The 16,666-nt window shown below is 41.6% G+C and overlaps 1 protein-coding gene across 1 annotated transcript; it reads right to left on the reverse strand.

Moving 5' to 3' along the window:
* Window positions 1–4,408: 4,408 nt before the first annotated feature.
* CNOT11 (CCR4-NOT transcription complex subunit 11) lies at window positions 4,409–16,346 on the reverse strand. The gene is made up of 7 exons (XM_064710601.1): window positions 15,907–16,346; window positions 14,542–14,706; window positions 10,009–10,161; window positions 9,276–9,478; window positions 8,288–8,490; window positions 6,996–7,092; window positions 4,409–4,763 (listed from the first exon to the last, which is right to left on the reverse strand). The coding sequence occupies exons 1-7, from the start codon at window positions 16,310–16,312 to the stop codon at window positions 4,566–4,568; spliced, it is 1,425 nt and encodes a 474-aa protein (XP_064566671.1). The 5' UTR covers window positions 16,313–16,346; the 3' UTR covers window positions 4,409–4,565.
* Window positions 16,347–16,666: the final 320 nt, after the last annotated feature.

Genomic DNA, 16,666 nt, shown 5'->3' on the forward strand with positions numbered 1-16,666 from the left:
CAGAAAGCTGTGCATTAGTAAAAAGAGAGGTAGGATGAAAAGTACAGGGCAGGAAAAAGACAATCTAGGGAGCTTAAAACAGTAGCAAGAGAAGCTTAGAAACAAGAAGTGTAGGACCTGCTGTTCCAGCTTATCTGTTATCTTCAGTAAATGGGTATAGGCTGCTGTGGGTAAATACAGGTGCACAGACTTTGCTAATCTGAATCCCCACTATTGGATCAAACTGGTATTGCTAGTTTCTAACACTTAACCTACCAAAAGCTTGTATGAAGATCAGAACTAATGAGTGATTTTGTCACCCTCTCACTCCTTTTTGTAGGGTAGGTGCCTCCTGACTCCCTTCTCTTCCATTTGGGGAAGCTATAATCTGCCTCTGCTGCTTCAGCCATATCCTGCCTAGTGTGGGAGCTGCGGCTGTGTGTGCTGTGGGCTCCTGCTGCCTCCCCCCACCCTCATCACTTTTCTCTTCCTAGCTGCACATTTACATAAAACATGCGGGAACTTGTCTTGGACACTTCTGTCCCTTTGTTAGATTTTGCTGTAATCAGGCAGAGTGCTGCTTATTGGAGACATTCCTGTGGTATCATTATACAAAAAGCTAAATTGCAGAGCCCACAGGAAGTCTAAAGCCCCTCAATGGTGATGCTGAATAAATCACTTGGGAAAAATCCATAGCAGGACTAGGGGATGCTGATTTTTGTTAGTGTTGTATTATTTGGCATTGCTTTGCTACTCTTTGCTACTCTGCTGCTCTTTTTGTTAGGGAGAAATTTAATGAAGTTAAATGATTTTTCTTTTTTTTTTTTAACAAAAGGAGCTATGAGCATGTCAAAATGAGTTGCTGTCTTGAAGAAAAAACTGGAGGCCCCTCTTTGTTTAGAAATTTGTTTATTAATAATAGTCTACATATTAGACATTATTAGACAAACTGGAAAAAACTTGGTAGTAAATAATTGTCTAAACTGTCTTTCAGACTTGATAGCAAGCAAAAATGACCCATAGACATTTCAGATCTAAAAGCATGTTCATGGTTCAATTACTTGCAGTACCAATTTAACTGGAAAGTCTGGTTTTTCTTTTACTAATGACTGCTAGACTGGATTCTTCTTTGGCTCTAAGCAATGCTTGGAGGAGATTCTTGGCATGTACTAGACAAGTTTGATTCGGATAGCAGTAACTCCTTTTCCCTGCCTCTTACCCCCCACATTGCATGTGAATGTAGTCCAGTAGCCTGTTGCCAGTAATTAGGGCTAGATTTTGGAGGTCTGCTGGAGGAGTTGTAGGATAATTTGCCTACAGTGGAAATGCCTTTAATCCATGCTGACTTTATAAAATGCATACCAGTATATTCCTGCCAAAGCTGACCTCTTGGGAATTCTGGTCCTTTTTAGGTTGTAACTGGCACAGGGAAACACCATTGTACCTTTGTCAAGTGTGCAAAGCTGTTTTTTAATTACCTATTGATTTGGGAATGGTCATTCAGGTTTTTTGGCCATCCTGCAAGATTCCTCTACAACCAGCCTGTTGTAGTTGGACAGAGTCCAATGAGACTGTCCCCTTGGGTAAGTTGAAAGGATGCAGTAGGGCCACGGTGGAATTACAGTTCCTGAAATGGAGTATGTCAGCTTAATTTGTTTTTAACTGAATGCCTGTAAAAAATTGTAACATGTCTTTAAGACTGATCTTTACTGGTTGTGTTCTTTTCTCTCACAGGTGATATGTGAAGATTTGAGAATTGGAATTGATTAAAAGTGCACAAATCAAGCTGGAGGCTTTTGGTTTTGTTCAGTATGGGTCCTGATCTCTCCTCAGATATCCTACTGTATTGCAAAACTTAAGAAAGTTTTTAAAATAGAATGCCTTTATAATTGCATGTATTTGTGTGAAGAGTGCATTGCCTGAGACTGTCCATTATACTTCCATGGGACCTGAAGTTCCTTTTCACCATCTGAAACATGGTAATGTTACTGCATTTTTAAATGGGCATATCCTTAATTCAGAAGAGCAGAGTAAGTTTCCATCATTTTGTTAGTCTGAAGCTTAACTCCAAAACTTTAAAGCCACCTACTTCTACTATAAACATATACCTGCAGAGAACTATTTGAATTTGCTAGTCTGTAAAAAACTATTCACAGCAGTCTTTTATTGTAACCTTGAACTAATTTGGTTGCATTGTTTGGATTAAGCACTTGTCTTTTCCATTGTGTATGTACAGTTGTAAGAATGTCAAGTTATGCATTGTTGTTGTAACTTAATGGCTAAAAGCTCAAATTCCATAATAAATTATACAGACCTTTTAAAAAGCAATGTCTGATAAGGTTTTGTGTTCTTTGGTACACTTAGGATATGGATCTGAAACACACCCCACTAGCACAGCACAAAACAAGAGTAACTTGGTGCTGGGTAGCTGTGGGGAGCCCCTTTCAGCATGTGGTGCTCTCCCCATGTCACCAGTACCTGGCAGGGCTGGGCTAACCCTGGCTGGCTCCTTCGTGAGGAGGGGAAAAATCGATGAAAGAACTTGTGGGTCAAGGTAAGAAACAGTTACCAATTGCCATCACAGGCACAAGAGATGTGACTTCATGGAGATTACTTTGAAATGGCAATAAATTCGTTTGAGAGTAGGGCAGTAGAGGACTAAAACTACCCCTGTGTAAGCTGACACTTCTGTCTTCCATGGTGGCGGGATTGGGGTGGTGGGGGGGGATGAGCCTGTTACAGGCGATCGCTGCTGTTCCCTCCTCACCCTTTTGCCCTGCTCCATCCTGAGCTCATTCCAAGGAGTTCTGCAGTTCTTTAGGAACTCCTTCAGTGTGGATCTTCTCCATCAGGTATGGACCACTCCAGGGTTATCACTGAGCTGCCACCAGCCTGGCTGAGGGGCTCTGCTGTGCTAGCTTGTCCTGGCTGGGCCTGGAACAGGGCAGTCTTCTCCTCACAAAGGCCACCCTGCACTTCCCCAGTACCACAGGACTCTGAAATGAATATGGCTCAGGCATATCTATGATAAAATCATAAAATTTCTTTGTAAGTCCCTAATCCAGGGATTTGTCACAGAACTAGAAAAATTACATGTATCTGTATAACTTAAGCAAATACAGTGAAGACTTTGGCTGCAATATCATAGTAGCACTATATTGGTCTATGACACTACTCTAAAATGTATGTATGTGTAGCAGTACCCCTCTTAAACACAATTTAGTCAAATTTGGCTTCAGCTGTAGTAGATAGAAAACATTAAGGTATGATTTTAAACGTGCTTGTGCTCTAAGTGTTGCCACTAAAAATGCCTGATAGCAAATATATTGGCTTTGGAAGTAATGTCAAGAATTAGAACAGATTTTTAAATAAGTGTTACTTTATACTTTACTTTTACTTTTTTTTTACACTTTAACTGGAAAGCTGCGCAAGTCTAAGCCCTAGTGACTACAGAACATTTCTCACAGGACTTTTTACTGAAAGACTGTATTAAATGAGACAAGAGACTGAAAATCCTATCAATACAAGCACTTTCACATCCTAAATTCCTTGGAAAGAAAAAGCCAAAAGACTGTATTTACTTTGCATTATTGATCTTGTAGTTCCTAAAATTTTGAGAAGCAGATGCAGATTTAAAACAACTTTCATTTAGCAAGCAGTATTAAAATAGAACTTGTTCTTTCCAAGTTACTTTCCTTTTCAATCTCAGGGCTTAAATATAACAGCAGCTACTCTGCTATCAGCTTAAAATGATAGTTTAGCAGACTTGCTCCCCAGTTTCCCCAATAGCTGGGATCTAACATGAAAGCCGTTCTGCCTCTGTGCTCTAGAAGGAAGAGGCTGTTTAACTTTGGAATATACACAGCAACTGACAGTGCAAATTCAGAAGTGAGAGGAGACTGGAATTCTTTTGATTTTTATGGAAGAAATGTGACCCTCTTTCCTAAGTGAAAGATTTTTACAAGCATGTAAGGTATGGTATTTCAACTGCTGCTGGCATGATTCTGAAAATACTCAGTGGTCTCGATAGGAGAGAATATTTCTGTGAGTCTACAGCACCCAACTTCATTTCCACCTCGTGAAGATAAGCCTGTAGTTGTTTCTAGATATCAAGACAGACTTTCCCTTACTCACTAGAATATATTGTTAGGAGCTCTATGCAGCTCCTAGAAGGTCTTACACGGTGAACAAAAGGTAAAACAAGGAACTAACTTACCTTGATACAAGCTGACTTGAGTTATATACAAGTAATTTTGGACCCAAAGACAGCGAGTGCCAGATTAATACTTAAATTTGCTGTGAAGGCTAAGTATCCTTTATATTAGCTCTGGAACTAGAGCCTGAATTTCAGGATATGTATATAACATACAAATTTTAGCCATAGTGAAAAACAGTGTAAGGCCTAACACATTTCACAAAATCAAACATGTATCAGAAAAAGCCTTATTTATTGTTCAAATGCATAAAATGCTATTTATAATGTAATTAACATAATACATAATTAATCCAGGGATTTAAGTTTAAAATGTACAATTAATTGGTATAGAACACTAGCAAGAGGGGGTTTTTTGCCACTGACAGTCACTTTATTTTGATGTTTTTGTTTCTGATGGATTTTCCCCAGTGTCCAGTGTCTTCAGCAATCTGAAAAGGCCAGCTGCTTCTCGTATCCGACTGAACTCAATGCAGAATGCTTGCACTTCTATAAACAAGTCCTGTACATTAATAATTTTGTTTCTGATTAAAGACTGAAGAAAGACACAAACAAGACGGACCAGGCGGTTCTGAAACATAAGAGAGATGGTTTAATAATCTAAATAAATGTTTGAAACCAAGTCAGTTACAGGACTGTTGGTCCTCAGCAGTACTAGTGAGGTGTTTTAGCTTCAGCAGTTATTGTGTTCCCAAGCTTTGTACATGCTGCCCCTTCTCTTCCATTTCCCACACCACTACTATATTTAAATACTGACAGCTTTATAGTTCTTGTACTTTCAGATGCAGGAGCCTTCTCAGGATTAATCCCATGCACAAATGAAGCACCTGATCTACCTATCCACCATACTTAGCTTATTATATAATAACCTCAGAATAAAGGCAAAGAAGGCATAATAGCTGAAGATTATGTCAACATTTGAGTCTTGCTTAGTCTTATTTTCTACAATAGCACCATAAAGAAAATTGAACAAGTTTCACATCTTAAAATTTCTTATGACCACATCATCAAGGAACTCCAGATAGGAAGTGACATCAACCAAACTGATTCCAAACTTCCTTCATGGACTGTGCTCTGTTGCTGAATCAGCAGGTAACCCTCTTGCTCTATGTTAGAAGGAAAAAAATTCCAGGGACACCTAATCCAAGAACTCACGGCTCATTTCCTGCCTGATCCAGAGAAAAGACAGGATCTTAAAAGTGTTCCTCTTTCTCAAGAGCTACTTAGGTAACACCTTGAAGAGCAGATGGGAATTGCAAGTGAAAGCTTAGGAACTGGCACTTTAAATCTGTCATACATAGATCCAGTCACCAACCATCTGTTTAACACATTCTTCCCCAAGGACAAAACTATGTCTTTATCACTAAAGTGCTCTCATACTTCACATTATGAAAACGACTTGAACCCAAGCCTTTCTCTAAAAGCAATTGTGTACGTGAACAATGTTTATCAGACAGAACTGAGGGATGTGACAGATTAAGTGTCTAAAGCATTTCAGATTATTTGACACTGAAAATCAGGTATCAGCTATTTTTCCAGGAGCTGATCTTACTACTGCAAAATTTGCTACTTGTAATGAGACAATTCAGAGACTAAACAACTTATTTCCTTCATTGTGATCAAAAGACATCACATGCTTTCTCTGCAACACAAATTAGTTACATGAGTAATTTTAATAATCCAGGAGCATGAAACTCAGCAAAAGAACAAATGCAAGATTACTGGCTGACTCCCAGTCTCTGAGGATCATTTCCAACAGTAATTTTGCACCATGCTTTTTAAACAAAACATCTTGTGTCTCAGCTGCTGTGAGGTCCCAGACACATTAAAAATGTTAGATCTCAAGCTCTGCATGCTGCTTAGTAATCAGTGTATGTTCCTTGACCCTCAGAGCTCTTTTTTTGTTCCCTGTGTGCCTGAAGCACAGCTGGTCTGTGCCCTCAGCAGCCCCTCTGAGCACAGTGTCCCATTCTGGGCATATTCTCAGCTGCAGCCCAAATCTGCTGCTATTTTCCTACTCCACTACCAAATGTAACAGGCAGAGCTACTCAGCAGGTCACAGATCAAGTTACCCATGTGTGTCTGGCAGAACCACAAAGCAGAGAAGCATCAGCAGCCACCAAAAGACAACACATGGTCAGTCATCATCAGAATGGGATTGAGAACAAGATGGGAGGATTGCTGCTGTCTAAAACCACATTGCAACCCTATCCTGTGCACTGCACACAGCTTTCATTTCTGTAGCTGAAAGATACAACAGAGCTGGAGAAGGTACCAGAGTACACCAAAAATGCTTAATGGGAAAGGAACAGTTGTCTTGCTGCAATAGACTCAGGACACTGCAGTCCTTCAGTTTCAAGAGGAAAAAGCTCAGGCAGGACTTGGGATGCAAAAAGCCTTGGACAAACTGAACACAGAAATGTTTTTCACCAATGACAATACCCAAGAAAAGTTCCACTGGGCATCTGGTGAAACCAACAGATCAGTTTAGGAGAGAAGGAAGTACCTCCCACAGCATGTGGAAAACCCTGAATGCCACAAGTGTGGAAACCTCCTCAGGTTTCCCCTGACCCTCCCTAATCAGGGATCCTTGGAGTGGCTACAACTTCCTCAGCACCAGCATGCAAGTATGACAGGCTTGGAAAGCAGAAAGTGTTAGGAGAAAAAAAAAAAGTGCCTTTGAAATAAAAAAAGCAGTAAAACAGAGTAACTTAATGCTATCATCCTTATTAAAATCATAGCACATATTTCACAGAGCAATATATGCGATACCTTTTCCTAACCAATTTATTGAAGCACTCACCTGCATATATTTGTCTTTAATCTGTTCACAGGTGGAGATACAATTGGAGATATAAAGATGAATAAATTCAGGTGGGAGATCAACTGCAGTAGTAAGCCTGTTCAAATAAAATATATTCAGTGGTTTATGAAGCCATAAATCTAGTGTTTCTGTGGCAAAACAAATCATATCAGTTAGACCTGTTACATGAGTTTATTCCCAGTTCTGTAATACAGAACTGATTTTTCACAGCTTCCAGATGTGTTTCTTCTCATTTAAATTTCTAAATTAAGAGTAAAACTTTTTAAACTCTTGACAGTACAGCAGCTAAGTTAGACTGGTTTCTAGTACATCTGACATTTGAGTTGCCACTGTTAACTGAAAGAGCAATACAGCTCTCTCAAGGTACCAACATGCACTAAATGGAGAACTGCCACAAGGTTACAACACATTCTGACCAAAGCAACTCAAATCAATCCTACCTCAAATAGTGAAATGAGGACAACAGGGAAAAAGGTGAAGGCTTTAGTTTCAATTTTTTATCTTATTTCCCTTAACAATCAGTGTCTCCCCTGTTTGCACTGACAGTCACTTCATAGTTTGAGGGCAGTTGTTCCTGTGGTAGCCATGCTGTGGGAGAGCCACGTGCCTGACTGGTGGTGTACTCTCCTGGACACAGGTAAAAGCTCTACTCTCACCACTCTTTCTCCATGTTGCAATCATTAGCTCCACTTCAGGGCAGTAACTGCTGTCAGTCCGCACCAGTAGGGAGGCATTTATTTTGGAACTGTTTCTTTAATCAGAAGATATTTAAGGTGCAATTCAACTCTGCTTCAAAGGGACTGCTGATTGAGGCTTTTTTGGTAGCTCACATTCAGTAATTGCCAAGAAATGGAAGAAACTAGTGGGAGAGATGTATTTCTGTAAATTTGTGGGAATTAGCTGTCTGAAAAGTATTCCCATTTAAAGGGCTAGCATTCTGTTAAGAAAATGGGTGGTACCTATCTGCAGAAATTATTCTCAATGAAAACAGAACATGAACCTACAGCAGGGCAGCTGTTTAACAACAGCACCTTTTGTTCACTTAAGCTGCATCAAGAATACAAGTTGCAATTAAGCAGATTAGACATGTGGCATTAACTGTTTGTGGAGGATTGTCACAATAAGTGCCCTTTGTCCCACTGTAGTCTTTTGTCTCTCACACAGACATGCCTCAAGAAGGATCAAAATAACATTTCCAGATCTCCTGATAAAACAAAACTGCTCATTTTACACACTCAGCAAAACCTTACCAGATTTGAGATTGTACTCACCGATTTACAACTTCCATTGAATGTAAGGACATGTCCATGTTGACCAAGACAGAAAAATACTCTGTTATTTGACTAGACTGCATTAGTTTCAGCAGCATTTCTATAGCTACTAAAGGATTATTTTCAACCAGGTCTGGCAATTTAGCAGGAGTGAGACCGATATGGTAAACAAGCTTGGGGTCCTTTTCCAGTTCTCCAAGGAGCTGCGAAGAAGGAAAAAAAAATCCTTATTTGATTTTTCCTCAACTATTCATGTTATTGCTTGAAAAAACTGTTATAACACATCTAAGATCCAAGAGAATGATAGCCCTTTTTAGATTTAGGCTTCTCTATTGAAAAGCACTTAGAGAGCTACTTTAAAATTTTTACTTTAAAACTTTGAAAGTTTTATGGCACCTGTGTCCATAAAACTAATGCATTTAGGAGTCTTTCATCCGTGGATGGCAAAGAAGGGAGTTAAAAAAATCCATGATGACTTTTTTATGGAAAAAAAAAAAAAGAAAGAAAAGTTTCAGACTCCTTTAGTTTCCTGTCCAGTAGAAGGAAATCTCGATTTCAAGTTCACTTGGCAGAAAGAGTAGTGCAAATAAAGCTAATTTTATAGTGCCAGCATAATGATTATGAAAAAAGCCCACTGAAATCAGGGGTAATACTATCAAATTGAGAGGAAAAAAATGTTGTTGATATTTCTGAAGTACTTATTTATCAAAAACTTTTACAGAAGCATGAACAACTTAGTTATACAAAGATTTTTCCATGCAAAAACATGTTAGTGCCACTGCTGTTCACCTGTAACTACATCAAGTCAATGGTATGAACATTATTTTCCTTATTCAGACAAACCCAAGTCAAAATTTTTGGATTTTTACTATTTAAAAGTTTTCTGAATGCCAACACAGATCAATTAAAGTGCTCAAACTTTTATAAAACACAGCAGTTAATAGCCTCCTAGAGAATCATTTTAGACAGGAAAGCACATCATCCTTACCTGTGTTTGCTGTGGGGAAGTCAAAGGACTTTTAAAAGCTTTTGCCATTATTCTTTTTATCTCAACTCCAGTGCTGTTCTTAACACACATTGACTTATCCCACTGAATTGTGTGATCTGGTTCAATTGGATTTAGCCATGCCAATTCATCCTCACATATATGGAGTGGAGGTGGTGGTCGGATAAACTCTGGTCGAAAGTGACCTAAAAGGGCAACAGCAGGAGAGGTTTTCTTAAGCTTTGGGGATTCAGTTCTGTATCAGTAAAAAAGAAGACACCCCAAAAGCCCCTATTTCTTTAAGCTATTATAACACTGAGAACAGCATTAAAATCCTATTTGCCTCCCAGAAAAACATTAATTTCTCATTTTTAGTGATACCATTGCATCCACCTATTTTTCTTCTTGACTCAGATCACTGTGTCACTGATCCTGTGGTCTTTTTCCCTTCCACAGTAACAGCTTCCTTGGGAAGTGCTACCAGCCAATGCAGATCTCAGTGCAGGGACTAGTGTCTTGTTCAACAGATGACATGGGGAAGGGCTTGAAGACAAGTCTGTAAATGTGAACACTAGAATCTGATCTAGTAACAACCTGATGCAATTTTGCACTTCCATTCACCTTAATTTCCATTTCATGCCTTGAAAATATTTCTGAATTCCATTACATTTTATCTGAATTATAATAACACAGTATGTAGTGAGTTACAGAAACAAAGATGTGAAAATGCACCTACTTTCTATAGGAGGCTTTAGTCCACTCACTAATGCTTCTGTGATCTGGGAAGCAACAGAGCTGTCAAAACCAGAGTTGGAAGAATCTGGGTCAGGATCGCTGAGAATGCTGGGGAAGCTGGCCTTGCTCTGTGTTGGCAACTCGGACTGACGTTCTGAAAGAGGAATATTAAACCATAAAATTGGAACAGAGATGCCCAGAATACAAAAAGTAGTGAGAAACAAGCAGCTTTAGAAAAGAATTGGCTTAAAAAAAACTCAACAGATAATATCAACATGAAATTTAGCACAGTTGGGCAGTCAGCAGTCTGAGTGCCAGCTGACAGACAAGCACAGAGGGTAATGCAGCAAGGATAAAGAAGAAATAGATGTTAATCTGAAACGTAGTCTTGGCCTTAGAACAGGCACGTAACTGATGTAATCTACATCTAAAAGCAGCACATTAGTAGGTTCCCATGCTACTCCTCAAAGGGTTCATGTGCTGTATCTGGTTTGTAATCATTTCTCAGAGAAGGAAAGTGAAAGATCTACACGGATCTATTTACAGACCTGCTGGTCATACTAGATAATGGTCATACTAGACCTGAAGTCAGCTATTCAAATTTACTCTACATATTTCTGTGGCATTGCCTGAGCTCCTGGTACATTTGCTGTCAAGCCAGAACCAGTGCTTTAGAGGTAAACAATGGAGTTTTAATGGTTATGTGATTCTACAGACATCATCATTAAAGCAAACCTGAAAGGAGCTAAAATCGTCCCATTAGAGGCCAAATTACAGAGCACAAACAATTTACAGAAAAATAACATTAAGGTTAGTGTATACACAGCTGAAGACTTAAAAGGAAAATATGGACCTCGCTGCTTGCATGATCAGATTTTTATGTGCCCTTCTCTCATTAATCTATTGCTCTTCTGTATCTGGAGACTTAATGGCTGCTCTTCTGTGTTCTCTGTATTATTTTCAGAGATCCTGTTTTCCATTACTTTGGCAAAGAAAACTCCAAAGAACAAAAAGCAGAAAAATCCCCACTACAGAATATCACTTAACATTCCTCTCCCCACCCTGTTAACAGAGAACACTAAGCAGCAGATTATGCCTTAAGCAATCTGAAGTCCAAAATTGCTGGTACCACACAAGAAATCCCTTGAAAAAGTTCCAGATGAAACTAAACACCACTCAATTTCCTGGCTAATTGAGTGACTGCTGTTATATTTTGTGTACCCTAACACTTCTAAGCAAAGTGTGCTTGCTCCTTTTTGTGCAATCATGTTGACCCTTTCCAGCTGCCCACACACACAAACTATTTCATATGAATCCAAACAAATCTGCAAGAGATGCCCAAAACTGTAGAGTGACAAGAGCATCATGAGAACAAAGTTGTTATTATTTCTGGCTTTCTGTCCTACTTTATCCAACTACTTCAGATAATGGAAACATGTGCATATATGCTCACTGAAGCACCACAGCAGGGTGTATTTTTCTATTAAAGGCAACAACTACAATACTTTTAATCTTAAAAAAAATCTCCATTTTAAAGGCAAAGTCCAAACGAGATGGTTTATAAAACATATTTTCTACTTCAGCAACTACTTCAAACTTCATCCCATGAGTATTTTCATTTAGCCCCTGAACAGAAGGGTTGATTTAACAGGAGTGGGGAAGAGGCATTGGGTGTCCTTTTTCTATCTTTTCATCAATAGCCTAGGACTTAAATCCATCAGTCAGTAAATCATGGATTTGTTAGTAACCTCATAATCTGAAATTGCTAGTGATGTTAGGTAAGATGATTACTGATATCTCACTTCACTGATTTGAGAAGCCTGGCTGAGCCCTCAGTTATATGCATTGAAGCTCAGAAGTTCAACCTCACTGCTTCAAGAATAAGGGCTGAATCCACAGCTTCAGGTAAGCAGAAATAAGAATTACAACATGGTGATTTAACAGAAACTAATACAGCATCTTCAACTAATACATTTACATTTTACAAAACTAAACTGAAAACAAAAAGGTTTTTTTTCTTAGGGAGCTTATTATTTTATTTTTACAGGTAAAAAGAAAGTTTCTTTGATTCTTAAAGAAAGCTTGACAATGTATTTAAAGGTTTACTTTCATGCCAGGTCAATTACTCCCCCATCAAATAAGGGTTAGCAGACAAACACCGAGGAACACTTTGCCAGGAGACCCATCCCTGCAACTAGGAGAAAATGACTTTTTTGATAGGATAGCACACCAGATGAACTAACACATATTGTAGGGCAGTACCAACATTTGAATTAGCTCTCTGCAGACCAAAGGGAAAAGAACAGAACAAGTGTTAATACTCATGCCCAAGATGATCGATTCCAGCATTCTATTTTTTTTAAAATTTGTTTGTTTGGTTTTTTTGGGGGGTGGTGGTGGAAAAACCTTAAACCAAAAAAGAAAATCAAAACCAGAAAATTCACCTTAGGAACTGCAAATAAACTGTCACAGTGAGCTTAGATTCAGAGGATAAGTGGTTTTATTTTTTTTTACAAAAAAAGGATTGGAAAAGATAAACTGATAGAAAAAATGGAATGCTTTCTAAATTATTTCATTTGAATTTGCAGATATGTGCTAAAGCAAGTAAAAAGCATGTTGCTCTGAACAGCTCTGAACTCATATCAAGGACCATACTTCTGAAGAGCTACCAAGTGTTACAGCTGTGCCATTCTGTACATCCTGGGAAAGGGTGTAAACAAAACACCTCAAACATTGCATCTTAGTGTCATCATCCTGCACCAGCTTCATCCTGCACATTGAATCATTAGGAGAAATATACTGAAGACTAGTGAAAAAATCATACACTCTCCAAAACACAACAAACAGAAGAAGCATCATGATTTTAAAACAAGTAAAAGATGTATATTCTAAGAAAGTGATTAGAAAGCAGACAGTTATTCTGGGGACCTACAGCAAGAAGTCTGAGAAAGACAGCACAGAGCTTTTTCAAATGCAGCTGCTTTTGTTACATAATTTTTATAACTGCTTGTAAGCAACTGTGCACTTTTACTAGATCATGTAAACAATAATAAAATTTTTATACAAGCACTATTAACGTCTTTGTATTCTACTTTCAGCCATCATTATCTTCTATTTTAAAATAAAGCATGTGGCCTAGAGCACACATTCACCCAACCACAGTTTTAAGGCTGCCCAGAGGAGCTGTGGATCCCCATCCATGGAAATGTCCAAGTCCTGGCTGGATGGGGCTTTGAGCAACCTGGTCTATTGGAAGTGTCCATGCCTACAGTGGGTGAAGGAGAAGTAGATGATTTTTATGGTCTTTTCCAACCCATTCTGTAATTCAATTATTTAATCTTTAATGAGAACAAACTATTCAGAGGGCAAACACAGTACCAAGGGGAAAACAAATAAAAGCACCTTGAGGCTTCCTAAGGCATCACATATGCCTTTCACTACAAACAACAAGTTATCTGAGCAAAATTTTAATTTGCTATGGTTGTCTACAAAATACAGACAGGATGAACACAAGAACCAGAAAAGTTTGTCTCACCCACAATGGCATGTTAGGGTGATCAATTCGCATTTTCAAATTATCCCAGTCTGGGAATAGCACCTAAGGAGGACCCCACAAGATAAGGGACAGTATACCACAGCTTTACCAGTCAATGTCAGAGACCACAGAAAAAAAAAGACAACACCAAGATACAAGTGCAGGACACAGAAAATCTAAATGGTGCCCAATCTCAGAGCAATAAATCACATTGTACAGATACAGAACTGGGATGGTCAGTTTTCAAGCAAGAAGGTCCACTGCAACATACCAAGGGAAAAAGGATTTTTTTGTTTTTAAACTGGTTCCTTGTTCCCAACAATATATAATATTTCATCTTCGCTCCAGATGTGACATGAACAGTCATGTCCCTCCTCCTGTTCTCCTGTCAAAGGATAAGCATCACACTGCTTTTCTTTTCAATCTAGTAAAACTGGATCTCTTTCCAACTGCTGAGCTAACTCCAAGGCCTAACTTTGCAATAAACTAAAGATATAATAGTAATACTCAATTTTCCAGGTACAGCTGAAGTACTGGCATGGAACAGTAGTATTACAGTTATGCTGGTTCTCTCATAAAAGAAATACTGCAAAGGGTGAAAAGGGATGAAAACACAAAAAAAAATCACCCACAAATAACTAAAGCAAAGCAAACAAATGAAAAAATCCACCAAAAACATCCCTCTCGAAAAACCCATCCCTAAAAAAACCACAAACTGTCACAGCTTTAGATTAAAATCTTCCTATATTTGCAAAATATTCTTGTATTTAAGGCAATTACATATATGCTTGAAAAATTACTTGTTAAGGAGGATAAAAGAGTTAGGATGTAATCTCTGCCTGAAGTTTCTCTAAGTGCTTGAACACAGGTTTGAAGACCTTAAAGCATAGCTTTAACTTTTCCATACTGAGGACAGACAGTGTTTCCCAGGTAGCCCACAGCCACGTTCCAACAAGAGCTTCCATCCCTAAGGACACCACAGGCACAAGCCTGCCTCACCTGCTAATGCCAGCTGCAGCCCACTGATGTCCACTGACTGGGCCATGTTCCCCACATCCATGGCAGCAATCTGCCGAGGAGTCTTCTTGAACAGCTCTCTAGGAGGGGCCAACATCAGTTGTGAAAGGAAGAATTTTTCTGGAGGAGTTATGGGAGGTAAGAAGCCTGTGGAGACACAATGAGAAACAATCCATGGATTTTAATGTGGGAGCATTAGCAGTTTCCATGCTCTTCCTGTATAATAAGCAAAATTAAGAGAAACTGATCTGTTATTTACAGCAAGGTAGGTGCAGCTGAAGTGTCTGTGCTGTGTGACACATACAGAACTGCTTTAATGCAAAATACAGCCTATGTGATCAATGTTGTACAGCTGATGCTAAGTCACTCATACTAGTTCCTTCACACAATTTCCCATCCAGACAAAAAGTGAGCTATTTAGTGTGACCTGAATTTACAGAATTAGAGAATGACCTGGGTTGGAAAGGACCTGAAAGACCATCTAGCTCCCACCCCCTGCCACAGGCAGGGACACCTGTCCCTAGGCCAGGTTGCTTCAAGCTCCATCCAGCCTGGCCTTGAACACTTGCAGGGATGGGGCATCCACAGCTTCTCTGGATCCTGTTCCAGTGCTCCAGCCCTCTAACCAACTTGGTGGGCCTCTCTGTAGTCACTCCAACAGGTTATTTTTTTTAGAGACTGATTTACTTGACACTGGTAGTGTCATATTTACTGAAGAGGAAAAAAGCGTTTCATTGTCATGTATTTCTCTCCAACAGTTTTGTTTCACAGCTTTAAGGCTGTCAGAAGCCTCCTATCACCTCCAGCTTTTTGTGACGGCTTTCTCCCCAAAAATTCCGTGTTATCACAGAATCCATTAGGCTTGAAAAGACCTCCGAGATCATCGAGTCTGACCTATGACTGAACACCACCATGTCAACTACACCAGGGCACTGAGCACCATGTCCAATCTTTCCTTAAACACTTCCAGGGATAGTGAGTGACTCTACCAACCCCCTGGGCAGCCCACTCCAATGTCTAATCACAATTTTTGTGAAGAACTCCCTAATCCAACCTAAAGCTCCCGTGGCTCAGTTTTGCACTGTTCTCTTGTCCGGTCGCTTGGGAGAAGAGGCCGGCCCCCACCTGGCCTCCTCCCTTCAGGCGGCTGTAGAGAGCGAAAGGCAGCCGAGCCTGCCCTTCTCCAGGCTAAAGATCCCCAGCCCCTTGGGGCAGCTTCAGAGCGCTATGAGGGCCCAGCAAGCGGCCCGGCTGACCCAAGCCCAGAGGCGCCGGCCGTGCTGGTTCCCCACCGCTCTGTCCAGGAGGGCTCCGTGCCGCCCCGCTCCCCGCCGCCCCGGGACACACCTGAGAGCGGGGTGCGCTCCGCCTCGTCGCCGCCGCGCTCGGGCGCGGGGTTGAGGAGGTGGGCGAAGACGGCGGCGAAGGGGTTGGCGGCGAGGGGCTCGGTGCGGTACATCTCCCACAGGAGGTAGAGCGCGGTGAGGCGCTGCGCGGGGCTGGGCAGCAGGTCGGGCTGCTGCAGCAGCAGGACGAGCACGGAGCCCAGCCGGAAGTGCTCGGCCTTCCCGAAGTAGTGGTGGAAGGCGCTGGAGAGCCCCTCGAAGGTGCTGCCGCCCGCCTCCTCCGACACGATGCTCAGCAGGCTCGACAGCTCCTTCGGCGACAGGCTCATCCTGCCGCCCGCCGCCGCCTCGCCCGCCTCCGCCGCCCCCTGCGTGCCGGGCGCCGGGCTGCCCCCGCCCCCGGGCATCCGACCGCGACCGCCGCCACTCCGGCCCCGGCGCTCCCCGCCGGCCGCGCTTTACGGCGCTGCCGCGAAAGGCGCCGGGGGCGTTCCCGTCCGGGCTGCGGGGCGGCGCGCGCGCGGCCGGGCGGGCCGCGATTGGTCGGGACCGCCCGGCGGGGGCGGGGCATCGGTCCAGGCAGCGGCCGCGCGCGCTCCCGCGGGGGCCGGCAGGGGGCGCCTGGCGGCGCGCGGCGCCGTGCCCGTGCCGGGCGGGGACAGCGCCATGGCGGCGGCGGCGGGGGCGCGCCGGGAACCTGTCGATCCCCGGCCGGGGCTGCCCCCGGCCTGTGCCGCTCGGGCCCGCGCTGCCTCCCGCGC

Source organism: Zonotrichia leucophrys, chromosome 1 (genome assembly GCF_028769735.1).
Source record: "Zonotrichia leucophrys gambelii isolate GWCS_2022_RI chromosome 1, RI_Zleu_2.0, whole genome shotgun sequence".
NCBI classification, from domain to species: domain Eukaryota; kingdom Metazoa; phylum Chordata; class Aves; order Passeriformes; family Passerellidae; genus Zonotrichia; species Zonotrichia leucophrys.